We start from the raw sequence: 27,268 nt of genomic DNA on the forward strand, positions 1-27,268 counted from the left end.
GGCGGCGGCTCCGCGCGCCAGCGGCCGCCACAGCGCCATGTTGGCGGGCGCCCGTCCCCCTCCGCCGCGAGAGCCGGCCTGCAGGCCCGGCCCGCGGGGCCCCGCCGCGGCCCGGCGAGTCGAGGTCCGCTTTCCCCCCGCCTCGCCGGGTCTCGGCTCGTCTGGCGGGCGCCGCGCGCGGGGCCGCCGCCGCCTCGTCTGCTTTCGGGCGCTGCCGTCCCCTCCCCCTTCTTAAAAGGGCAACGCCAGGCGGCCCTCCGCCGGCCCGGGCTCCGGGGACGGCGGGCCTCGGCCCCCGCACGTGCTCGAGGGCGGCGGGCCGGGGCCGCTGCGGCGTGAGGCGGCCGGCTCTCGAAGAGTCGCCTCGTTCTCCTCCGCTCCGGCCCTCCCCGCGAACTCGCGCGGCTTCCCGAGGCCGGGCGCGGGGCCATGTTGGCCGGCCCGCGGCTGTCCCGGGGAGGCCCCCGCGTGGTCAGGGCGCCGTGCTCCCAGGCTGCCGGCCTGCGGGCATCCGTCCAGCAAGGTCTCCCCCGTGGGCACGAGGGTTTTGAGGTCGCGGCGCGGCCCCCCTCGGTCCCGGGTTCGGGGCTGAGGCCGGCCGGCTGTCAGACATTTTGTGAGGGCCACGTGCGGGCGTTGGGGCGCCTCGGCCGCCGCGACCCCGGAGGCGCGGAGCCCGTGTGCCGAGCGGCGGCTCGTTTCAGGCGCGTGCGTTCTGCCCGCGTGGCTGCAGACCGGCGGAATGTGGAGTAATTAAATTTAGCCAAAATTTCCGAAAGAAAAGAAGCACGTGCATCTTCAAAGTGCTTTTAAATCGAGAATTTCGGTTCTTTGAATGGGCTCGAACTAAAACACTTAAAATACTCGGTAAGAGCAGTGTTGCTCCCTCTGGGAAAAAAACGGTTGGTGTTCCCACTATGTGGGATTTTTTTCGTATATGAAATAATTAATATTGCTTTTTAAAATACAGATATATGTGAGAGTTTTAATTTTTCAAGTAATCGACTTAGGCCTTACTCTCTTGTCAAAGACAGGCCAGAGCCCTGTGGCTATTTAATTAAAATTAAATTAAAAGGTCACTATCCACATTTCAAGTGCTCAAAAGCCACAAGTGGCTGCTGAGTTCTGCCTTGGACCGCGCCAGCCTGCAGAATCCACTGCCTTCTTGAGTCAATACCTGAGTCCCGACACCCTGCCGGGCCTGGAAAGCAGTGTGAACGGAGAGCAGGCCTTCCCTGCTGAAGCCTCAGACCGCGTGGTGCCTGGTGCCCGGGTGCAGGTTAGGGGCCTTGGGCGAGTGTCAGGGGAGCCTGCCAAGATTGGGGGGCAAAGACTCCCCGAGGGCTCCGAGAGGGCGCCTGAGACCAGTGGGAGTTAGGTTCTTAGGAGAATAAAGCTTTGACCTAAAACCGAAGCATTTTCAGGAAAAAAATGCCGTAGAATTTGAAAGAAATTTTAAAAGAGGTGTTAAAAAGTGTTTTGCACAAAAGCATCATCCTTAAGGCAAACGAGTAGTTCCAGGATCCTTTAAAACCAAAGTCCGGGCTGGCCTGGTGGCGAAGTGGTTAGTTTCCCGCGCTCTGCTTTGGCGGCCCAGGGTTCGCTACTTCCCACCCGTCGCCCACCTGTGCGCCGCCTACCAAGCCATGCTGTGGCAGGCGTCCCACATGTAAAATAGAGGAAGACGGGCACAGATGTTAGCTCAGGGCCAGTCTTCCAAAACAAAAATAAAAAAACCAAAGTCACCTAGTGCCATGGCTCCTTATGTGTGTTGTGGGGCCAGCTGCTAGAGAACAGACCCTATTCTCTGGCCTGCTAAGGATCTGGGATCCTGCAGGCTTTTGTCATTTGGAGAAACAGGAAGAACCCTTTCTTCATTGAACTACTGCCTGTCATAAGATGAATAGGAGGCTGTTAAATGCGTAATAGTGTATCCCATGATTGACCTCAGTGTCATCAAGTGAGATCTAAGTGTTTGAGGAGGGTAAGGGGAGGTTTGATCATAAATGTTTTTTGTTTTTATTTTGGGGTTTGAAGAAGACCCTGGTAACACTTTACCTTCTTGTGGTCTTTGGCCTAAGTACATGAGATCAAGATAATAGGTTTGCTTCGCCTATCACTATATCCTTATTCCTTGTAAACACAGGTATGCTCATTTCCCTAAGAGGAGACTCATAAAGATAAGTGTAATTCGATTTTTTCCGAGTGCAAAATGGCGTCTTTTTTATCCAGTGTGTTCTCACAGTAGAAAAGATGGCATTTTAAAATAATCTTCATAAAGAATGGTAATCATTCAAAAATATCTTAAAGGCAAGGATAGGAAATACTTTATATAAAAATATTTATATTGTCTGTTACTTCACTCAGAACAAGTTGTACAGTTCTAGAACATACCATATACACCATAGAAATTGGTGGTATTATCAGATGAAAAAGAGACACTGAAAAAGAGACACTGACATGCAATAGCGAGCTATAAACCAAATTTAATTATATTCCCAAACTGGATAAAATGCCTGTTCTTTATGTGGGGCTCTCATCCTTGCATTACACTAAATACGCCACTCTGTTAGGAGCACCTCGTTAATAACTACGAATCAAGGGACAGCTAGCTTTAGATATTGGCTGTGTTTGAGTCTTCTCGTTCAGAAAATTTAGATTTTCCTTAGTTTATGCCTTCTTAAATTTTTTTCCCCAACTTTTGGCATCTGGTGTTGTCTTTTGTGATATAATTTTGAGCTCAATGGGATATTCTCATTGGTTGCATAGCAACTAATTGGTTTTTTTACCCTTGTGTAAATAATACATCTTCATTGAAGAAAAATTAGATACAGATAAGCCAAAAAGTAGTAGATAGAGATAAGCAAAAATAAAAAACAGAAATCTTACACACACACACACACCCCTTTCTACCATCTAGGCATCTGGTGTATAGTCTACTAGAATGTTTTAATTTTTTCCAAATTCAGATGTGTTATCAACGCACATACTATCTTGTTGCTTTTATTTTTGCATATATAATACAGTAATTATCTTTCCATGTCACTATTTATTATTTTTCAGTCTCGTTGTTAATGTCTGCATAGATCATAATTTAACCATCCCCATTGGGTGGTTAGAAGGGTTTTTTGCTGTTTTAAATAGCACTGAAATGAATATCTTGTAACGGGAGTCTATCTTCTGCCAAATGCATTTCAGAATGGGTGCCTTCCTTACCTACCCGCCAGTAGGATATGGGTGTTTCCTTCCTTGGTGCCAACAGTTCTGCCACCTAAACACACTTAAGAACTAATATAAATTTGTTCTATTGTCATTTTGAAAACATTCTTTTAAAATAGTAATAGGGTAGAAGGTTTGGAACATTGGTTAACTCAGGATGGAAATTGGCAAGGGTGGCAACAGTTACTTTTTCTTTCTACGTTTTTGGGTTATTTCACTTACTACAATAATCATGTATTACTTTCCTAATTAAAAGAATTGATAACTCAAAATGACCTTTAATTCCTCCATGCCTTTTTTCCTCCCTCTTATAACAATTTAAGTGTTATAATTAGGGAAGGTCACCCAACCAGTTGGGTAAAATTGATCTTTTTTTTTTAGAGTAGTGGGAAGTGAGTGCAAGCTGGAGAGAATGAAAAGAGCATTGCCTGGATCCCCGCTGTGGCTGCGAGCTCCAGTCCCTGTGACTTGGCTACAATCGTGTTCAACTTTTCAGTGAAAAACTAGTAGAAAACAGTGCTGTTTTTGCTGATCACTATAGAAAGCAGAAACAAGAGTTAAATAAGAAACAGTGTGGATTTTTGGTTTTAGTTTTTAAGTGTTTAAATTCATGTTTGAGAAGAAGCTAGTTTAATTGGAGGATGAGGGATGAAGAAGAGTGGATTTGGCCCCAGAAGTTAAACTATCTGTCTTCGAGCAGAAGGCCAGCTAACTCTATCTTGGACCAGACAGCTCCCTACGTTGCGCACACAAATGTACAAGTTCCTGCCCAGCCGGCCCGCCTTAGATAGTGGCGCTGGGAGGGTTTCGGATTTGTTTCTCCCTCTTATGAAGGAGAAGCTGGGGCCGTTTCTGCTTGATTAGAGCCTCTCGTTTGTTCTGGATCTAGATTGGGAGTCCATGGATTATATGACCCCCTCCCCTGCCCACTGGCCCTGCACCCTCCTCTACAGTTGTTATCTCCCTTGCAAGTCAGTCTGGATGCCCTCCCCACTCGGAAGGAATGGGGGAGAGAGGAGGCTTAGTTATCGCGAATGCTGCTCACACAACGCCTGAGAACGCTTTTCACCAACGTCCTGCTTGGAGCCTGCAACAGGCCAGAAGGCTGCTGATGGCGGGCTTTCCAGACCCGTCCTCCTCAGGCACAGCCCTCGGTGGCGCCTCCCATGGTCTCCACTTTCTGCCATGATTCCCACTCTGCTCTGCGCTTTCTCCCCAGTGGCTTGCCCTCTTACTCTGCCCCTGGAGCTCTGCTCTGGAGGCAGCACATTTTTTTTTTTTACTACATCCTCAGCCTTCCTGGCAAAGTCAAGGGACATGCGGTCTCTGCTGAGCCGTACAACCCTCTGCTCCACTCACTCCAGTAAATTACCCAGTAAATTCTGGTGCCTCCTGCTCAGGGAGGAAATTAAGGTCCCCGAATTTCTCGCTCTCCCACTTTATAAACTCACCTACGCCTGGCCCCATCCCAGCCTTCTGTTCTCCACTGGAAGAGCTGCCCTACCGCCAACAAGAGTAGAATGATAGCTCTCATTTTTAATATTCATTTTTTACTGCTTACAGTTGAGCAGTCTTTATATTTACTGCCAATTTGTATTTTTTATGGCTTGTCTGTTCTTGTCATTGTTTCTTTTGGGGTGTTTATTTTTAAAATATTTTCCCTTAGGGTAAAAACAGTATTCTCAAGAAAAAAATAAATGCAAATACCTAGAATTTTCATATGTCAAGAAAGGTCACAAAATTAAAAGTCAAATTGGAAGAGAATTTTGTAATAAATGTTAAAAGAGGAGTTGGTTGCCTTTTAAATAAAGAACTTGTAACTCAACAGACTCATTTTCATATTCTTTCACCTAGCAATAGATTGTGAGGAAGCAATCCTAATTACAGAAGAAATTTTACATAAAAAGATACGGCATTATTTAATAGGGAAAATTGGAAAAATGTTCAATAGGGAGGTTTGTAAAGTTATTTATGTACATGCATACACCTTAATTTCTTCAGCACTTAAAAAGTATTCAGAGTCGTCATTTCAAAGTATGTCAAGTAATATAGTTTTATCTCACCTATATTTAAAATCTGCAAGAAAGACTGAAAAAAATATACCAAAATATTGATAGTGACAAACATTAATCTCCTTTGCATTATGTGATTAGGCGTATAATCAGAAAGTAGGGTCCCCTTCTGTCTAAGTTTTCTCTGTGTTTCCTCCTCTGCTCATTCCCCCACCATCCTGCCACAAAGCCTGTGCAGTACTCTGAGCCCTGTGGCCATTTTTCCTCCTGCAACAGTTGCAAAGGCTCTTCCTCATACTGGCATATGGCGGTCACTAAAATAGACGTGACCCTGCCATCAGGAAGTGTGGTGAAGCTTAAAGTCCAGCAGTGACTTTTTTTACCTTTATTTTTTAATTGATATTCTCATCATTGAGATGCTAAATAGTTATATAGAAAAGTCTCCCAGTCACTCATTTTCACTCCCTGAGAAATTTTATTGACATGTGAGAGAGTGAATGTGTGATATGCACATAAATAACAGACCTTCCCTAAGTTTGGTTGTCATCCTACAGTGTATCCTGGAAAGGAGTCCCTTGTTGATGGGCATTTGTTTTCTAATTTTTTCAGTCTTTTTTCAGTAACTTCTTGTGCCTTATTTCATAAGTCTTTCTGGGTGTTTGAAAGGAACGCTTCACTTTTGGGGGTACCACTCGTGATTCTTCTCAAGTCTCCTTTGCAGGATCCCCCAGGATTGGTCTTCTTCCCGGGAGTTTCATCCTTCCACTGCTCCCTCTGCACTGATGACTCCCAGATGCAGAACTATAACCCAGACCGCCCTGAGCTCCAGACCGCCCGGGGCACCTCCACCTGGGCAGCCTGGGCAGCCTGGGGCTCGGATCCCTCGTGGTACTCACTACCTCCTCCCTCGGAAAGCTCTGCCTGCCTTCTTTCCATCTAGCTACATGATTCCTGTTTCTCTAAGCCAGAACCTCATCCCTCTCCATCATCTTCCTTACCCAACAACTAAACCTGCAAATTTGAACTACGTTAGCGTCTTCCTTTTTCTCCCAATTTCGTCTTGATTCCTTTTCTGCTGTTTGGTTCAGCAAACGTGTTCTAACTCACGTTTGAATGCTTTGTGGTAGTTTTGACGACCCTAATTAAAGTGGAATTTTACCAATTGAGAGAAATGTCCGAGAGGTGCTCTCAGCCGGTGATCTGGGAGGCACCGTGGCTACCTCCCTAGTGCCCCCTCACTTGGCTTTCGGCACATTCGAGTGGTGCTGTATTTAAGCATAGAAGATGCCCCAAACCGAATGGAAACATTCTAGCTGTGCTGCAGTAGACTACTTAGGTGAGTGGGCAGGGACAGTTGACTTTTTTTTTCATGGTTTGTTGGTATTACTTTTTTTTTTAATACAAAAGAAGCACAGACTTGTAAAAAACTTAGTACACATAGGAATAAAGTAAACAGTAAAGGTCCCTGTCACACCCCTACTCCCTTTCCCCACAGGTTCCTTTCTCAGCATTTACTGTGTCCCCAACGCTGCTCTCTACAACAACTCTGTGAGGTGGATACTGTTACCTCCTCTCCACAGATGAGGGATGTGAGGCACAGAGAGGTTAAGTGACTTGCCCAAGGTCACACAGGTTGTAAGTGGCAGAGCCAGGGTTTGACCCCAGGCATCTGTCTCCAGAGCCCAGCGCTCCTGAGTTGGCCTCTTAAATTTTCAGATGTGCTGGTTTTCATCAGAAGAGGGAAGAATGGCAGAGATATCTAGGGAAAAGCAGAAGGGAGGAAAGAAAGAAGTAAAAGGTATAATGGGCTGCACGCATCCTGAAACCAGGGCTTCTGAAGCGGAAGTAGGGTAGTGAGAAGTAGTGAAGAAGTTCTGGCGTTGTGGGCATCACTCACTCTCTAAACCTTTCTCTGTAAGTAGGGGGAGTGTGTGGTGGTGCAAGGAATGACGAGTAGGTTCTCCGTGAGTGATGGCGATGACTAGAGTAGTATCCTTGGATTCTGTATGGGAGGATGCAGACGTTCCTCGCTCCTTTCCTTGTTTGAGACCCATCAGCATCTCCCTCCCACGTACAAGCTTCATTAATGCTGTTAAACGTGATAGATTTGCTGCATGAATGCCTTTGGCAGTTAAAACTATAATTTGCATTACTCTAAATTGATCAAAACATGTTAAAAAGTTGCAAATCTCAGAGTCAACCACAAAGCAAGAATGGCAATAGGGATTATCAGGGTAGATACTCATATAGTAGCCTGTTTATTAAATAATCAACATTCAGCATCTTCAGAGGTGATCCCCTTGGCTGGATTTGAATTCTGAATCTTAGGACCTCCAAAGAAGGAGGTTTTCTGGCCTGAAAAAGCAACCTCATTTAATATCCAGTAGTTCTATCCACTAGAAATGTCTTTCCCATGTGTAACCCAAATTGATCTTTGTTTTGAATTAAGGCCTTTTGCATCTTGATTCCTTCCTCGTGTCAAGATAATTTTAGTAAAGATTAATAAAACTAGAAGTGGAAATGTGTAGTGCAGAAACCTGTCACCAGAATCTCTTAATGATCTTGATAGGAAAAGCGAAGTTTTCCTCTCTTCCTGTGTCAGCCTGCTGGGCCTGCAGCTGGACTCGGCTCTTCTGCGTTTGCAGTTGGTAAAGCTGCCCCTCGGGGAGCAGACTTGGACAAAAGAAATAAGGGGGATATGATTTCTTCACTCACATCTCAGCTGTGGTTTCTGCCTCTGGAAAGCAGAGTTTAAATCTTTATACCACCACGGTATAATATTCCACCCTTGATACCTATTAGTATATTGTTACTAAAGGCTTACTCCTTTTAATTCATTCATACCTGTGAGCTAGGTCTAAGCAGAGGCTGCCCCATATGTGGGTGTTTTGCTGGGTATTTATGGTTGGAGTTTTTGCTTTGTCTTTGTTTTCTGTATTTTTTTTTAAACTTGTCCCCCCCGTCCCGTCCTTTGTCATCCACAGGTTCGAGAACTTGTCTTGGACAATTGCAAATCAAACGATGGGAAAATTGAGGGCTTAACAGCTGAATTTGTGAACTTAGAGTTCCTCAGTCTAATAAATGTAGGCTTGATTTCAGTTTCAAATCTCCCCAAACTACCTAAATTGAAAAAGGTAAGTGCTTTTTCTTTAACGATAAAAGAGAACCATCCTGGGAAGGGAAAAATAGATGATTTTACCTTTAAGGAAGCATTTGGTGTCCTGGGCAGATCTGGGATTGAATTCTAGCTCTGTCGTTCCCTGATGGGTGATCTTCTGCAGGTTCTTTCATCTAAGACTCAGTTTCCCCACCTGTAAACTGGTGCTACCACCTGAGCTTGCAGAATTGCTATGATGTTTGGAAATAATACATGTTAGATGCTCAATAAATAGTAGATATGAAGAATAATTATTTTGTGACTAATTTATCCCTTGCTAATTGTTATAAATTTGTTGTTATTAACTACACTTTGTTCTTAGTAAGCTCTGGTTTAGGAACCACGGGCGCCTCCTATTCCCCACGTTTTATGTTTGTTAAGGGCGAGTTTAAAGACTTTTCGGATTTGTGGTCTATGATAATTCAAACCCGTTATGTAATTCTTAATGAGTAGGAAGTTTACAATGTGTTGTGACTACAAGAAATTTTGTAACCGAGCTTCTCTATTTCCCTAACCTAGCTCACGGCCCATTGATAGTGCTTTATTGGTCTAATTATAAACCAATCACTGTCTCCCTCCAATTCTCCCCGGAAAAAACAACCGCAAGAAAAAAGTGTTTTCTCATGTCTTTGCGCATTTAACTGTCAACCCCAGAATGTCAGAAGTAGAAGAAATTTTGGTCTTCTAGCCTAGCCCCTTATTTTATGGGCATAGCAGGAGACCCAGAAAGGTATAATAATTTGCCTAAAGCCACCCGCAAAAGTAGTTCGCGGTAGAGCCAAAGCTAGAGCCCGTATCTCCTGTTGCCTAGCCCAGTACCTTTTCCATTACATATGAAAAGGACGTGGTCATGTAAGCGTTGCAGAATTCTCCGCTCTTTGGGTATTCGCTTTATTAGGGAATTTAACTTGAACCTTTATCTAAAGAAAGGTACACAGAAAGAAATCTGTAATCAAATTTAGGCCAAGGGTAGGTAGGCTGTTCCTGTATCTTGCTTGAGTTCTGGGAGGGACTTGGTTTTTGGTTAAGTAAATCAATTAAAAATCACAAGTGATTTTTACTTATTTGCCGCATTTAGGTAATAAATGCTCGGGCAGTTGGCATGAGTTTCAGGGTGACCTTGTTTCCTATCAGAAAGAATCTGTTATATTTAAATTTGTAGGGGGCTGGCCCCGTGGCTGAGGTTAAGTTCGCAGGCTTCGCTTCCACGGCCCAGGGTTTCTCCCGTTTGGATCCCGGGCACGGATGTGGCACAGCTCATCAGGCCATGCTGAGGCAGTGTCCCACATGGCACAGCCAGAGTCACTCACAACTGGAAAATACAACTATGTACTGGGGGGCTTTCGGGAGAAGAAGAAAAATAAAGAAGATTGGCACCAGATGTTAGCTCAGCTGCCAATCTTTAAAAACATAAATAAGTAAATGAATAAATTTGTCATCTTTTCCCTGTCTTCTGATAAGTATCTACTTTAGAGGTTCAAGTGTAACCCTTTTGTGTTTGCATGCATTATCAGTGACATCAGAGGCCCTGATTAGCCCACTAGACAACTGATGGGTGGCTTTTTAGCGTCTATCTACATAAACTTGACGTTAGCTTATCCCTATTATGTGTTTTCTGTTCTGTTTTCCTAGCGTCCTGATACGTTTTCCTGAATTACTGTGATCTGTGTGGTCACCCCTGCTGAGAAAGTCAGTGTCTCGGTGACTGTCTATCTAGAGGCTTTATCACTCCCTCGGGAGTCTTGTTGGTCGCTTACTTGGTAGGGTTAGTGAGGGATGAACAGAGATCTGTCCACCAAACCTAAAGGCAGTTTGGATGTTCTCATTGCTGATATGGACTTGATTTTCTCCCTACCCTAGAGCACAGATTGTTTTTTAACAAGAAGCAGGTTCTGAAAGGAATTTTAGTGTATAAATGTCACAGCTTTCCTAAATTTACACATTGATTTCATTTCAAAATAAATATGCCACTAAATGCTTTGGCGGATTGTCTTATCTCTACTCCCTAAGATGTTCATGTCGGAAGGATGTGAATATTGAATATTTGTGCTATTCTAACCAGCCAAGGGAAATAGTCTCTTTTTATTTTTTTTTTTATTTTTTTTATTTTTTTTTTTTTAAAGATTTTATTTTTTCCTTTTTCTCCCCAAAGCCCCCCGTACATAGTTGTATATTCTTCGTTGTGGGTCCTTCTAGTTGTGGCATGTGGGACGCTGCCTCAGTGTGGTCTGATGAGCAGTGCCATGTCCGCACCCAGGATTCGAACCAACGAAACACTGGGCCGCCTGCAGCGGAGCGCGCGAACTTAACCACTCGGCCACGGGGCCAGCCCCTAGTCTCTTTTTATTTTGACTTACTAAAATTTCAGTGAAACTAACGCTTGAGTCTTTGTTGATTATAGTCTTGTATTTTTAAATCTAGACCATGACTAGATATTTGACTGGAATATCCCACTGGAAGGAAAAAATGTTTTGAAGTGTTACATTTCAGTACAGTTGAGTTGTTTTTTAACCTATTCTCTCAACGAATATTTATTTAAAAGTTCCTCTATTCTGCATTATGCAGTTCATTTCATTGCATGCCAAAGACTAAATAACATGAAGTTTTCATGCTATTCCACATATATAGCATGATAGGGAGCACATGGATTCTTCTGAAGCTAGCCTGCCTGGCTTCAGATCATAGGTCCTCCGCTGTAACAGCTGTGTGCTCTGGGGCAAGTGACATGGTCTCTGTAGTTCCTCTTACTCATCTGTGAATAGGGGCAATAATTCCACCTACCCCATCGGGTTATTGTGAGATTGATGAGCTCATGTGCTTCTAGTGCTTGGACCAGCGCCTGGCGTTTAAGTACTATGTACGGGTTAGATACTGTTACCCCTGTTCTTGGCACTTAAAATAGAGAATTGAAATCAGCTGTTTGGCCTAAGTTTTCTCATCTGCAAAATGAAAAGTTTGAATTGGATGCTCTCGACCATCTTATTTTTCCAGGATCCAGTTTCTTTCCCTCTGAGATTCTAGTACTCCGTGGTGAAGGCTTAGCCCTTCCTGGCACCCCACTCGCCATGCTTCTTGACCTGCAGCTAAGAAATTAGAGCAGGTTCTTGCAAAGGCTACTGCCAGGTTTATGCAAGGAGTGGCCTCCTGGGAGTTGGTTTCGTCAACCCTCAAAGCTGGTGCCCCCCTCCCTTTCCTGAAGTCATGGAGCACAAGGGCTTGTTTGTGGCCTGCACCACTCCTATAGCCTTCAGAGGCTTCCAGATGTGCAAGCCCACAGTGTGTCAGCACTGTACACAACCAGATGAGGTTTCAAGTGGGCATTGCAAGCTTTGCTTGGCACACAGAATAGGCTGCTTAGAATGCATGGGCCATTTACCCTTTCTGGCAGGTATAGAGTATTACAACTTCTCAAAGAATTCTAATTTGCTTTGACCCACTTTTTAGGTGAGAAAATGTATTCACTGATTTTAGGGGCCAGTTCTTGAGCAAACTGTTATAATTAGCAGCTAGTTAAAAAAACACAACTCTTTTCATCCTATCGTGTCTCTCTCCCTTGCCCAAAATGTGCTAGGATCTGTAAACTGCTTATTTGGATTTAATCAAACAAAATGAATACATGCCCTAATAAAAACAGAGATCATTGAATTTTGATAAGTATTTGAATACTATATGTGCTATTTAGAACACCTTAATGATATGTGTTTCTCTGTGTGTGTGTGTGTGTGTGTGTGTGTGTGTGTGCGTGCGTGTGCCCGCCCTGTGTGCATTTTCTCTTCCAGCTTGAGCTCAGTGACAATAGAATCTTTGGAGGTCTGGACATGTTAGCAGAAAAACTTCCAAATCTCACACATCTAAACTTAAGTGGAAATAAACTGAAAGACATCAGCACCTTGGAACCTCTGGTAAGTAATTGAGAATTTAGAAACCAGGACTTATTGGTCATTTTCATTTTCATATTTCTTTATAGTGAGGGGAATGATTGGAAATAATCATTGATTGAGAAAGTGGTGGTTTTTTATTATAATGCTTTTTCTAGAAGGAGCCCAGTTTTAAAGATGAGGGCTTGTCTGGTTATGTGTGTTCCTGTGGCTTTGCTCTCTCTGCCTGATTATTGTGGCTTCCTTCAAAGGGGAATTCTTTTCTTTTCTTTTTTGTCCTTTTTAAATTTCATATGTTGAAAACCTTAACCTTAAACATCTATCTGAAAATTTTTTCTCTAGACTAGCCAGGCTTTTCTGTACTTTTATACTTTTACAGAAAAAGCTATTTATATTGCGTGGCATATCTGAATTATAAATGGAACAGTCCAAGGACAGCTCCAGTATGTTTTGGATCTTCTAATTCATGATCTTGTGTTCTAGCTGCATCACTGTTGCCTAAAGTTTTGCATGGGAACCCCCAAATCCTCCTCAGTCTTACCTACTGGGATAAGCTATGGAAAGTTAAGCAAATGCCAATTGGTTATAGACTTGCTGTGTGACCTTGGGCAAATTGCTTCTTCTCTCTGGGCCTCAGTTTCCTCCTTTATGAAGCAGGGAAGATAATAATCCCTGCCTTACTTGCCTCACTTAGGAGTTCTGAGAATAAAATAAGGTAATGCGCTTACTTTGCTTTGTAAGTTGGGAGCTGTGCTAATGGAGGGCCAGTCCATGCAGAAGTCGCAGTGGCCAGAAAAGAGCTTCTGCAGGCAGGGGTAACACGGGCTGTGGGCAGCCACCTGAAAATGTGTCTGAATTCAAGTTTGTTAAATGACTGATTTCCCTGAATATGACATTCAACAAATTTGGCATGGAGGTAGAATTCCATTTACTAAGGCTCATGGAACTCAACCTTGTTGTCTACTACCCAAAGAAGCCTGTGGTTTCTTTCTGTTTTTTACTGGTATACATAGTATTTCCATGTGACTTAACTTGCAAGCATTAACGGGGAGAGGGCTGTGCTGCAGATAGGAGCTGTCTTTCAGGATCCAGAAGAGCAGAGCCCAAGAGGAAGGGCATCTTTCTCTGCTCTTCTGATGTCACAATATAGTCAGTATTTGGATTTCACATCAGCTCTACAGAAAGCTCTGTTGGTATTTTAAGGGAAGATAGAATTAAATTGTGACTTCTTGTTATGAAGAGGATTTCCTGCCAGAACTATAGGATCTTTTCCTCCTAACCAATAATTGAGGCTCTGTTCCACTGTAGATTTAATGACCTTTTACTGAGTCCCTTTTATGTTTCATGAAGTGTACCTTGTTTAACTCGTTTCCCAGAAATGTTTGGAGCCTCCTTCTCACCTTTGCTGTCTTAATTTTGCCCATTTTTTCTGTTTTAGGTATACCCAGATACTTGAGCTCCCTCATTTTCCTAGTTCTATTTTTTTCCTCCAAACCAATTCCCATATCCAGTGTTGAAGCGAACATCAAGTTTTGCTGTATTCGGGGATATTAACATTTGCCCACTGTATCCTCGTGTAACGTAGAGAAGAGAGAATGACGGTCCTCCTTGCAGAGATAGGAAACCAAGTTCCGAAAGCTTAAATACTCAGCAGCCACAGGATAAATGGCAGAGTAGGGTTTCAAAACCAAGTCCACCATTCTCTCCACTGCCCTTAGGACCTGTTCTCTTTTTACCTACAAATTTTTTCCATACCCGAATTGACCTAGCTGGCAGTTCCAACAGGAGCACCAAGCTAAGTGATGAGGATCTCCCAGTCAGACGGGCTACACTAAGCCTTTATTATGTGTGAATGACAGGCCTGTCAAATCAGGGTCACTGTAAGCATTGGAACCTCTTTTTTTGAGAACAACCTGCCACGTAGTATTTCCATGCTAGATCACTGGCTGTTGCCTAATTCTCATGGCAACCCGAGTCCTCTTGATGTTTCGTCAGAAGCCTTGGTCAGTGTCCGGCATGCAGGCAGGGCAGAAGCAAACGTTGTCTGGGAGTTGTTTGCTTGGGTGTTCCTGACCTGGTCAATGACATATGAGGGCCCTTTGGTGGCCGTGAAAGTCTCAGTGCTCCTGGGACGGTGAAGAATGAGAAATTATTATTATTGTATTTACCATTTTTGGAGGATCTCTTATGTACTGTACACTGTAGAGGATGCTTTGTGTATGTTATCTCATTAGTAATCCTCAAAACATTACTGCAAAGTGGATAGAAATAGCACGGCCCTTGTTACATGTGAGGAAGCTGAGGCTTGGGAGAGGCTGAATCCCTTGTCCAGAGTCACACACTTGGCCAGCCAGTGACAGGGCCACAGCGCTGCACACCCAGGGCTATCTGGAAAGACAGAGCTCCTGCCATTCTCCTGAGCTTGCTCTTCAGATTCCTGGGGGTGCCGGGTGGGTCTCCTGAAGTTACAACTTAGAGTAAAATAAAACCGTAGGCGAAGGTGAAGGGGGGAGACGTTGGGTCCATTTTGGCTTCTGAAAGTATTCAGCGGGGAGAAACGCCATCCTCATCCTCATTAACCGCGTACATCTTGAACACCGTCTACGTTGAGCCCAGTGCTTATAGTCAATGCAATGATTGTGAATGCCTCTGCTTGCTACAGGGACATTAATCGAGAGACAAAGAAGGCATCAATTCAAACGTCCTTGGACACCTTTTTTAAGAGACCTGGGCCATCCAAACCATCCCCCAAAGCCCTTCTAAATTCTAAGAAGGCAAGCAAAATTATTGTTAATAAAATGTTTAATGTTTATTATGGCTAGCCTATTAGTTTTAGGCCAAATTTCTGGTATGGTAGAGTTGTAATTTTTTTATTTTCTTTTTTAACAGTATTTACACATTACATTGGAATCCTGAATAATCTAATCTGTGTGTCGTGTATTTTGGGCCTTAAAGCACAATTTTACTACTTTACACAGTTCTAGAGTACTGCAGTTATTTGGGATTTTGTTGTTGTTTGCTTTCACTTCATTTTCTGGTATATTGTTTGGAATGTCCAAATGATTCATAATGGGTCCTTTCTCACAAAGTAGCCAGAAGTCTCACAGACTCAGAGAGTCTCGGAAACAGGAGGGCCTTGGAGGCCCTGTGTCCTGGGATAGTTGACAGAGCGAGAGGAGGGGCCTGGGGCGCCGGAGAGCGCTGAGGATCGGGGGTTGGGCACGTGTTTGGGCCTCCATTCCTAGGGAGTAATTTTGAGAAACAAATGGTTCATTCCCTAGAGCAAAGAGTTTTTTACTGAGCCGCTTTGAGAAGGCTGCCTAAATTTACTTGCTGTTCTGTCTTCGCTGGTATAGAGTCGACCTTTTTATGAAGAGATTAGAGTTCCAGTATGCTAGCTAGTTGTCTGGGGTGGTGTTTTTTTCAGCATTTTTTCCCTCTTTGGCAAGCAACCATACCTGGGAGGGAACATAATCTGAAAGCTACACAACATGAAAGCAGTTCCCCCATGATGAGAAGGCTGGACAGCCTTCTTAAGACCTCAGGGGACTGACTTTGATGCGCACATGATTTGATCCACAAACTCTTGGGTCATTGTGCATTTGTGTTTCGAGGGGCGCATTTGCCTGTCGCTGTGACCCTGCTCTGTGTTCCGAGGACTGCGCAGTGAGGACAGAGCAGGTGTGGGAACCTCCTCCTTGATCAGGAGGATAGAGGCTGTGAGTGCGGGCTCAGCAGCCTTCCTTCTAAAGGACCAGGGAGTGGATCTTTTAGGCTTCATAGGCCAGCCAATCTGTCACAACGCTCAGCCTTACCCTTGTAGCACGAAAGCCGCCACACATCATACGTAAACCAGTGAATGTGGCTGTTCCAGGAAAACTTAATTTATGAAAACAATCAGCGGGCCAGAATGGGCCAGCAGACCATCGTTTGCCAAGCCCTGCTTTAGGGTGAAGATTTTCAAATCATTTTGTAATTCCCCAGAATTACACAGATACCCTAAATCCTGGAGACTGTTTTTGTTTCATCTGCATTTCTTCCCAGCTCCTTGTGAATGTTGAAATAGCTTTCCCAATAAAGCCTCAGAGCCTTTAAACACCAACATTTATTTTTTGCGACTTACTTCATACGGAGATATGAAATTTTTTTGGTGAGCAAGATTGGCCCTGAGCTAACACCTGTTGCCAGTCTTCCTCTATTTTCTATGTGGAATGCCCCAGCATAGCTTGATGAGTGGTGTGTAGGTCCGTGCCTGGGATTCAAACTGGGGAACCCCAGGCTGTCGAAACAGCACACAAACTTAAACACTACACCACAGGGCTGGCACCCCTTTTTTTCTTCCTTTTTTTTTTTTAGTACTACTTCCTTAGAGGTTACCAAGCTTTTTCTCTTGCTTCAGAACCATCAAAAGTTCGATCTGTGAAGCTGTGTAGTCATATGCCCTCCGGGCTCGTTGCCTCTATTCTACGAGGCGCCAGGCCGCATAGCGCTGCACGTTTGTGTTCACTCTTTATAAAAGGGGTCCCCTCTTCCCCTCCCTGTGAGGGTCTGCTCTCCCTCCTGTTGCTGTCTCCTTATTTGTCTCTAACACTACCTCTGCCCTCCCAGTCTCTTAATTCACCTTTAATCAAAACTTAATAGATGTAGGATTGAAATAATAGTACATTGATGTAATAACATGAAGATCTGAGTAAAATGTAAAATACACATTTTCCTATCCCCATTGGCTGCTCAGAATCTCTTGCGCCAGGTGTTTAGATCTTAACTGTTTTAGATAGATGAAACTGAGGTTCCAAACAAAGGAGATAATGCAACAACATTTCAAGGTACGGTAAATCAGAAGAATTTTATACCAGAAGGGTCTGGTAATAGTGTCCATCTTTTCCAAAAGAATTAAAAAAGAACACGGGATAGTGCTTCCTGCTTCTGAAGTTTGAACTCTGAGCCCCCTCCTTTGCGCCAGCCAGTCTCTCCGTAAAGTTTGCACACCACCACACTTGGTGCTGTGTTATATTCCAGTCTCCAGCCTGGCACATCTCTGTCTCCAAGGAGGGGTCTCAGGCACCTTGAGATGGATTGATGCCCCTCATACGGCCACCCTAGCGCATGAAGACAGTGCTTGACACCAGCACGTTCTTACTGGCCGTTTGATTACTCAAGTGTTCACACTTAGCTTTGAACCAACTTTATTAAGCACTGTTTGTCTCATACTGTGAAAAGATCCAGTCTTAATAAACATTATTTGAAATTCATATTTAAGACTACTAATGCTGCCAGGAAAAGACAGTTCTCCGAGAGGGTAGATGTGGGAGGGAAGGCCTGACAGAGAGGGTGCACAGGGCTTGCAGTGTTGTCCTGTGCACAGGGCTGAGTGGGTGGCAGTTGATTGAATGTAGAGCCTAGAGTTTTACCTCTTCAGGAGATGGGTTTTGTTGCGTATGTTCCTTTGGTTTAGGAGGTGTGTTTTTTGATCCCTTTCTTCAGAAAAAGTTGGACTGTCTGAAAAGCCTGGATCTGTTTAACTGTGAGGTTACTAACCTGAATGACTACCGAGAGAGTGTCTTCAAGCTCCTGCCCCAGCTGACCTACCTGGATGGCTATGACCGAGAGGATCAGGAAGCCCCCGACTCGGATGCCGAGGTGGACGGTGTGGACGAAGAAGAGGAGGATGAAGGTGAGTGGGCGCAACATCCAGTGAGCCTAATTTCTGCCTTTCAGAGGTCCTGAGAAAGCTACTGAATGTTCTTGCTATTGAGAGAAATAATTTACATCCATGCATGTGGGCATTTCATTAAATTTGGAGCGAGGACCTCTGTTTAATTTTGATAAGGTCTTGGGACACTGAAGCCTTCAAATGATTCAAAATAAAAATGGTTCGTCAGCTAATTAGTCTTGAATTCGGAGCCTAGAGACCATAGGCTGCTCCAACCCATTGAAGTACTTGTGGTTTACAGTTTACTAAAAGGACGTCGTCTCCTGCCTTCCTCCTAGATGCTCCTTTTCTCGCTTACTGCCTACTTATCCTTACAAGCTTAGCCTTGGCACCACTTCCAGGGAGCATTTCCGGACACCAGTGGGCTAGGGTAGGTCCCTGTGCGTGCTGGCTCATCCCCTTGCTAACCTCTCTCCTAGCACTTGTCGCACTCTGCTATTCTCGTTCCTTCCAACTATGCTTCTTCTTGGGTAGAGATTGTCTTTTATCTCCTTATTCACACTTAATAGGTACTTGGTACACGTTCATTGTATCCTAATAGGAATAAAATAGGTTTCCTGCCTTCGCTATATGACCAGAGATAAGAAGGTAATGATTTTAAAGTACTATGTGATACATTCCATTTCTCATTAGTAAGGAAAATAAGCTCTGGCCCTAATATGGAATTCAAATAGAGTTTTTATTTTTGACATTGATCAAGGTTTTTTATATCTAGTTATCTTTAAGAATCTTTGTATATTTTCTACCCAAAATATCCCTCCAGAATTAGCTCGTGCTTTCCTTACACAGTGACTCGTTGACTCTGAGTCACTCTTAGGACGAATGGTTTCTGGCCTCGGAGTGGCTTAGAGGAAGCCGAGTGATCAGTTTTCACATCAAAATGAAGAAAACTTATTCTCCTGTAATTCCTGATGTTGCTGGAATTGGTGGTATTACTGTATTTGAAGCACTATTTTAAATATCTCTTTTCTTTAAAAATAAAAATACAGGATAGAAATGGTTGAGAAAAGTGGAGGAGGAGAAACATCAGGCAGCTTGCGTGTGATTAATGGTGTAGTAATCTGGAAAATTGCACATTCATTTTGTGGCAGATTTGGGACAAGGCCACAGCATACGGTAAAGTGAACACAGAGTAGGATGCCTCCCTTGTTCCAGATGTTTCTATCACTCACTCACTCCTGAAAACCGTTCATCCCTCTTGGCTGTTCAGGCTCCCCTTGGACAGGTCGAATGGCTGCGTGTGCAGGAGCCTGTGGAGACTCCTTGGAGGGCAGAGGGCAGCTCCTGGGAGCGAAGGGCAGTCAGGCACAAACATCGGAGCATTGCTTTTGTGCTAGGCACTGTGGACAATAGTTTTGAAAGAAAAGAAAACAAACGTGGTTCCTGTCCTCTTGGAGCTCAGTGTCTACTAAGAAGAGAAATGTTAAATGATCATAACTAAAATATTCCCAAGTGAGCAAAGTGTGCAGGAGAGGAGCAGCATCAGGTGCTTGTGTGCGAGCATGTGAGCTGAGAATGGGAGGGCCAGCAAGTCGGCCTGAGGAAGTGCTGTTGAACTGAGACTGGAAGGTTGAGTCAGTGTGAGCCCCGTTGAGAATACAGGAAGAGCGTGCCGAGGCAGGAGAGCGCAGTGAGCTCGTGGAGTGGGAGAGGCAGGGACTGCTCGCCTGGGGGCCTGCACCACGTATGGAGACGCAGGGGGCGGTGGCCTCCATCACCCTGCCTGTCCCGGGTGTGCACACCTGCCTGCCACCTCTGATGGGGTCCCCAGGTTCCTGATTGGAGCAGCTGGTTTTGTGGTGGTACCCTTACCTCAGCGAAGGAGCTCAATTTGATTTATTGGTAGCTTTTTACTATGGAAAATTTCAGTCATAGACAAAGGTAGAAATAATAGTAAAACTAACTTTCACGTTCCTGTCATTGAACTTGAGCACTTACTGGTCCATGGCTGATCTTGTTTTATACATGCACTCCCTCAGCCACTTGCCCCCGCCTAATTCTGAAGCGAGTCCCAGCCATTGTATCATCCCAGCAGTACGTATGGTAGTGGACATCCAGCCCGCCAGGACGCCTGGCCTCCAGCTTTGTGGGACTCTTGAACAGAGGAACTGAGCTGCAGCAGCTCAGGAGAAGGAGGGTGATGGTGCTTCGTGGTGGTTTCTGCTGACATTGGTGTGGCCCAGTGTTCGTCCTGTGCACCAACCCAGAGCTCCCTGGCACCTTCCCAGGGGTGGCCTGTGGACAGCAAAGTAGTTAATGAATTCCATGTGGACCGTTTTCAGAAGGAGAAGATGAGGAGGACGAAGAGGATGAGGATGGTGAGGAGGAAGAGTTTGATGACGAAGAGGATGAAGATGAAGACGAAGATGGAGAAGGGGAAGAGGACGAAGATGAAGTCAGTGGGGAGGTGAGTGCAACTCTGCTACCCATTTGTAGTTACAGTGAAAGTGTGGATTTCAAAAAAAGAAAAAAGAAGGAAAAGGCCTCTGAAGAAATTAGTATACTTGTGAATAAACTGATGTCAGTCTGGTTGATTTAGCTCTTGTCCCCCTTTTGGTAAATACTAACTGGAATGCTTGCTGAATGCTAACTAGACACAGGGCTTGGCTCTGCAAACTGAGTTTTGATCCTTTAACTTTGGGAGGAAGCAGTAGTTGAGTATTCATGCAGAGGGTGAGAGAACTGGAGACGCTGAGAACTGACGTGTCTGTCTGTCCCTTTGTTGCATTGAAGGGAGGGTCTGTTTGCCACGTCTGAACTTGTTCTTGTGTATCAGCTGCATTCAGTAAGTACTTTCTCTGCTGTGCTAAAGAGTTGGATGCAAAGTTAACTAAGAACATGGTCCTGCCTGCACGAGCAGCTGGTCTAGTTTATGAGACGCCTGGTGAAGCAGCGTCTCTGAGGAGCCCAGCACTGCAGGACAGGAGAAGGGGGGACTTAACTCTGACCCGCAAGGAGGTTTGTGAAAACAGGCAAAGAAAATTAGATGGCATCAAAAAGCATGTTCTTTTGTAGTACAAAAGTAAGGCTGGGTATTTGTATAATCTCATAGGTGTTTAATGAAATAAGTTCTGGAAGGAAGATTTTATAAGAATGGGAATATAGAAATCTTTGTCCAAACTTGCTTTGAAATTCAAGATTTTAAAATCATTTCTTGAATTATCCATCATAAGTTGTATACTAATTAAACATATCTGGCAAATAAAATGTTTACTTTTGAAAAGCAGGTATTTTTCCAGGGGAAGAGTCACCCTAAGCTAACACCTGTTGCCAATCTTCCTCCTTTTTCTTTTCTTCCCCCCGAAAGCCCCAGTACCTAGTTGTGGATAGTTGTAAGTTCTTCTTGTTCTTTTGTGTGAACCACCACCACAGCATGGCTACTGACAGACAAGTGGTGTCGTTCCGAGCCCAGGAACCAAAGCACAGCACACCGAACTTTAACCACTGTGCCATCAGGGCTGGCTTGAAAAGCACTTTTTGGGGCCAGCCCTGTGGCCGAGTGGTTAAGTTCGCGAACTCTGCTTTGGTGGCCTAGGGTTTCGCCAGTTCGAATCCTGGGCACAGACATGGTACTGCTTGTCAGGCCACGCTGAGGCAGCGTCCCACACACCACAACTAGAAGGACCCACAACTAGAAATATACAACTATGTACCATGTATGGGGATAAAAAGGAAAAATAAAATCTTGAAAAAAAAAAAAAACACAAGCAAAAAAAAGAAGAGCACTTTTTTAAAAGAAAATTTTAAATTAAGCTTATAAGAAAAATCAGCAGATCCCAGTACATCAAAGTAGATGAAAACAACATAACAGTTTTCTCCTTGATGGATTGTTACAATTACTGGCAAATTATAGTTTTCTTTGTACTTCTCAGCTTGGCAGAATTAATGTAATAATGGCGTGCTATTTACCATTCTTTAGGAGGAAGAATTTGGACATGATGGAGAAGTTGATGACGATGAAGATGATGAGGATGAGGATGAGGATGAAGGTGGGTCGGATGCATGCACTTTGGTTCTCCTCAGTTAAAAATCAGGGGGAAATATCCATTAATTTAGAATTTGAAACCACTCAGGAGAAAATAAAAGGCCCTTGGGCCTGGTGATCTTCACAGGTCTTCATAGGTCTAACAAGGCCTGTCAGTGTGTCTGTGCTGGTGCAGCTCGCCTGCTCTACAGCGATTAATAATGCCTATGTGAGTGCGGGCGGCTTGGTCCTCAGTCCCCACACTTGAAATGTGTTTTTAGACCCTGTCATTTGGGTTACTGCCAGGCATGAGATTTCTGTTTTGGAATTCTTTCATTAACAAAAGCCTGGTGGCACAGTGGTTAACTTCACACATTCCGCTTCGGCGGCCCCGGGTTCACCGGTTTGGATCCCGGGTACAGACATGGCACCGCTTGGCAAGCCATGCTGTGGTGGGCATCCCACATATAAAGTAGAGGAAGATGGGCACAGATGTTAGCTCAGGGCCAGTCTTCCTCAATAAAAAGAAAAGGATTGGCAGCAGATGTTAGCTCAGGGCTAATCTTCCTCAAAAAAAAAAAGAAAAAAGAAAAAAAAGAAAAGTCTTACTATTGGATTGTAGATTTTGCAGGATATATATAAATAGCACCTTTCCAATTTTATCAGTGTTATTCCTTTCCCCACCACAACAAAAACCAGTGAAACATCTACTTATTTATTATTCATTGAAAGAACAGCTTCTCCCACTTGTATAGGTTTCAGAGTACCAGGCTGCTTCCTGTGCTTTCCCATTGATTCATACTTTCTCAGCACCTGTTCTCTGTGCCAGGCATTGGACTAAATTTACATGGCTAAAACAATGGTTAGGACCTGGTCCCTGCCTTCAAGGAGCTTTTTGGAACATAATTGCGTGCAGATTTAGTCAATTTCGTTGAAATAGCCAGAAATTTTTACTAGTTGAAAAAACAGAGTGATGTGTAGGTCTCTGTCCCGCATACCAAGGATTCGAAGAAGTCCCTGCTTGGTTGATATGAACTTGCTGTCGTCTGAGTCCTGGCGTGTTCCAGGCAGACTGCTTCGTGTTGTCTCACTTCATCTTCAGAATAACTTTCATGAAGTCAGTACCATTGTCCCCATTTTACGGACGAGGGACTAGGCTTCAAGAGGTTCAGTGGCCCATGGTCACTCGTTAGTGAGCCTGGCTCCGAGACAGCTCGCTCACTCCAGAGTCCTTGCTATGCATTGTAATAACTGCCGATGTCTAATTGTCAGGACTAGCAAGTATAAGGAAAATAAGAAACATCTGGGAGACAGCCACTTCAAATTGAGAAAACTGGGTTACCTTTGCTGTGATTTGAGGCGCTGCTGTGCATTTTGCCCTTCTTGGTTCCATGGCCACTATTTATGCTTTTATAAATTTATACCTCTTAATTAACAACCTGTTGATCTAATCAAGCTTACATTTTTTAAATCTCCCAACCATCAGAACATTCATTGTTGTTTACCTCCGTTAGCAATAACTTAGGCAAAATGCCTTTCCAGTTGTCTCAAAGTGGATTTTTGTTATTGTACAGAGGAGGAAGAAAGCGGGAAAGGTGAAAAGAGGAAGAGAGAAACAGATGATGAAGGAGAAGATGATTAAGACCCCAAATAACCTGCAGAAAAGAGAACTGTTCAGTATTGGTTGGACTGCTCATGGATTTGGTAGCTGTTTAATAATAATTAAAAAAAGGTAGCTGTGATACAAACCCCAGGACACCCACCCACCCAAAGAGCCAAAGAATAGTTCCTGTGACATTCCGCCTCCCTCTGTTTAGTCCCTCTTGGAAATCCACCACCAAGTTTGGGGACTTCACCCCAACAAAATTATAAGCGTTGTTAGGTTTTCGTGTCAGACTCTTGCTGTGGCGTGGATAGCTGTGATTGGCGAGTCAGCCGTCTGTGGCTACCAGTTACACCGAGATTGTAACAGCATTTTTACTTTCTGTACAACAAAGAAGCTTTGTAAATAAAATCTTAACATTTTGGGTCTGTTTTTTCATGCTTTTCTTTTTAATGAAACTTTTTTACATTAGGACATTTTATGTGACAACTGCCAAAAAAATATTTTTAAGAATTTAAGTGAAATAAACACGTTCCTCTTTGGTAAAGCCTAGTTGTATGCTTACATTTTTAAACTAGACTTTTAATTGTAAGCTCATGTTAAAACACACTAAAGAATGGTTTCTTTGGCGTTTTTATATTAGTGGTTGTTGAGGGGAAATGCACAAGTGTGTAGGATGTTTAGTGTTTAATCTTCATGTTTGATGGCGGTGGGAGTGAGGCAGATTTTTTAAAAATAATGTTTGAAATTCATTGCTCTGGAACCCATGAAAGTAATGTTCGATTCAAATAATAGATGACTTAGGAAAAGAGGGTAGTATAAAGGAAAAGATTTTACCCCGAGTCCGGAGAGAACTGAATTCTAGTTCTGGCTCTGCCGCTGATTTCCCGTGTGACCTTTTGTTGACCTTTGGGTCACCTCAGTCTGGAAAATTGAGGGGGTGTGACCAAATGGCTTCTGAAGTCTCTTGCAGCACTGATAGTCTGTGACCCTCACTGACAAGAAGGTCCGAAGAAAAAAATGGGCTTTGCACCAAGGCTGAAACATGTCGGATTTGACTGACAGGTGAACAGAGTATGGCTTGTGACCGAGACAGGCGCACTAAGAAGGAGTGACGTGTGAAAAGCCTTCCCGGGGAGCGGGTGGGCACTGCCTGAGGTCAGCTCGGCTTCTCCAGGAGATGGAAGTTTCTCTGTTCTTATGATCTTCAGGGTATTTGGGGGAGGGTAAGGTGCTCTGCAGTCTGCATTCAGTGGCTCCGCCATTTAATTGACGAATGACTGTGTTGTCAATAATATTTTTTGCAGTGGAAGATTTAAGGATTGTTTTAGTAAATCTTAGCGGTAAGCTGCTGGAATGAGTGGGGGTTTTATGCGCGTAAAAATAACATTAAAGATTGGAATCTAACTTGACTTTATATCTAGAAAAAGTTACCTAGTGTCAGTGGAGCCCCCACTTCATGTACTTTAAAATTGATGTCTCTTCTAGGCTTTAAAGTGGAGTTTGCTTTTTACCAAGGAAATTTAAGAAAATTGAATTTGATTTCTGGTTTAACAGGTATTACTTGATTTTCCCCAACCCCAAGACCTTATCTGCCATTTGGCAAAGCTCAGATACATTATAAAGCAATTTCTTCTGTAGCCTAGATGTCCTTAGGCTTTGTAGATATTGCCAAATATCAAACGGTAACTTTGGATGATTATTTTTCCTGCTTTTTCAAGTTTACAGAAGTTTCCAGAGTCTACCAAGCACCTAGGATATGCCAGCCTCCTTGGCTGGGCAAGAGGGAGGGGGGTTGGGATGGAGACAAGCCGGCACTTGCGGTAACTAGTAGGGAAAAGAAGGCACAGACATGGTAATGATATTTACTAGGACCTAGACCAAGAGGCCAGATAAGTGTTAGGGTAATTCAGAGGCTGGAAAGGTGGCATCCAACTCGGAGGACTGGGGAAGTTTCCAAGAAAGGAAAGTATTTGAGTCACACATGCAAATATGAGCAGAGTTTAGAAACAGGAATGGAGAAAGGAGGAGGGAGCATGATGAGCAGAGGTCAGGTCAGAGGTTGGGGACTGCTGAGGGCATTGAGATTCAAGTAGGCAAGTTTGACGAGAATGAGAAAGACTAGAGGAATGGCAGGTGAGACTGGGGCAGTGACTTGGGACCTTGTCCTTCAGGGCCCGAAAGGCAAACCTTTCTTGTGCCCTCACTTTGTAGAGTGTTAGTTTGACCTACACGTGGCCAGCGCAGATGTCTAGGGAATTGGCAAGCCAAGTCTTCATTTCTATTTTGTTTTTCTTTTAAAATTAGGTTTACCAAAAACCTTTGACATTCTGACCTCTGGGACAGCCTTGAGGCTCAGCTGTTCTTCACTAAAGACTATTTTTAAATTCTTGAGAAGCAAGCTTTTTGGTGATGAGGTCACAGAGTAGACCATATTTCTGGAATTGTCTCCCACCTGAAGGAGACCTTCACTGCGTGGGTTTGCTTCCAGCTTTTGCAGTGAAGGAGTTATAAAGTGTGGAAGCTGTTGGGAGCTGTGATGGCCTGGATGCCTAGTCCTGACTGACTCCTGTGGGATCAGCAGATGTGTCCCTTCCACACATGTGCCTGCCCTCCAGCCAGAGCAACTGCTCTGTCCCTGTGATGTTGGAGTGTCACGACTGTGTTTGGAGCATTTGTCCTTTAAAAGGGTTGGAACCGTTGCTCATTGTAGAGATGAGGAAACAGGCACAGGAGAGGGTTGAGGGCTGGCACAGGGTTTCTTGGTGAAGTAGTGAAAGACCCTGGCCTTGAAGCCACGCTGCCTTGTTTGCAACTTTGTGCTCTTGGCCTTTAGTTTGCTCCTGCTACAGGAATCCAGGCCCCTGAAGAGTGACCAACACTTTGGATGGAAATGCAGACCCTCCTGTGTAAGATGTTAGCCCCCCAACCTGCATCGCCCCCACCAGGACACCTAACCAGTACACACGGTGGGGGGGGGCTAGTTAGCACAGAGCCAACCGTCTCCACTTCTGGCATTCCTACTTGAGCTACTCTACCTACCTGCAGAGAGACAGAGCCACAGAGGGGGGCCCAGCCCTAGACTGTGACCTTTCCTGTTCTCCCGCTCTGTCGGGCTGTGCTGACATCAATTTTAATGAGGCTGATGATACCGCTGTGTTGACAGTTTGAAAAGGGAGTCAAGTTACTCTGCAGGGAAACCACCAAGCCTGCAGCAAGCGTAGAAGTTCTCCCCAGAGCCATTCAGTCAGCTTCCTAACTCTGACCAAGTATTTTATAACTTGTTCCAGACGTGTTGGGAGGCAGATGGAGAAAATGACCCTGAGAGTTACCGTTGACCCAGGCCAGGAGCGGGGGCGGAGAGCCCAGGGGTAATGGCGGGTGGTGTATGTTCACCACAGCACCTCCCCAGCCCTGGGGAAGCAGGAGTGGAGGCAGGGTGAGGAAGGCCTCGAACAGAATCCAGAGGGCAGCTCTAGCCCCAGCCTGGCCACTGGCTGGTGTTTGACCCTCCTGAGTCACTTCCCTTCTGTGAGCTCCAGTTCCTCAACTGAAAATACGGGGCCCAAGCCAAGTGAGCTGGCAGCTCCACTGCGGCCGCAGGAACCTGAATGGGGTCCGCTCCAAGCTCTGACCAGAAGCAGGGGTGCTAGTAGTTATTACTCGGGCTGTTACTTCCAGTCACCCCGGAGCCCTCCCAGGGAGGAGTAAGGGTTTGGGCT

General features: G+C 44.5%; 2 protein-coding genes across 2 annotated transcripts in view; one reads left to right on the forward strand and one right to left on the reverse strand.

Annotated features, from left to right (window-relative positions):
- ANP32B (acidic nuclear phosphoprotein 32 family member B) overlaps positions 1 to 23,970 on the forward strand; it is a 25,089-nt gene extending 1,119 nt beyond the window's left edge. The window contains exons 2-7 of the mRNA XM_046668886.1: positions 8,216 to 8,365; positions 12,168 to 12,290; positions 17,751 to 17,940; positions 20,262 to 20,386; positions 21,899 to 21,968; positions 23,518 to 23,970. Coding sequence (XP_046524842.1) covers positions 8,216 to 8,365; positions 12,168 to 12,290; positions 17,751 to 17,940; positions 20,262 to 20,386; positions 21,899 to 21,968; positions 23,518 to 23,585 — 726 coding nt within the window. The 3' untranslated portion in view covers positions 23,586 to 23,970. The remainder of the gene's footprint in view (positions 1 to 8,215; positions 8,366 to 12,167; positions 12,291 to 17,750; positions 17,941 to 20,261; positions 20,387 to 21,898; positions 21,969 to 23,517) is intronic.
- Positions 1 to 27,268, reverse strand: part of HEMGN (hemogen) — a 78,811-nt gene that overhangs the window by 43,672 nt on the left and 7,871 nt on the right. The window lies entirely within an intron of this gene.

This window comes from Equus quagga, chromosome 1 (assembly GCF_021613505.1).
Source record: "Equus quagga isolate Etosha38 chromosome 1, UCLA_HA_Equagga_1.0, whole genome shotgun sequence".
Lineage (NCBI taxonomy): Eukaryota > Metazoa > Chordata > Mammalia > Perissodactyla > Equidae > Equus > Equus quagga.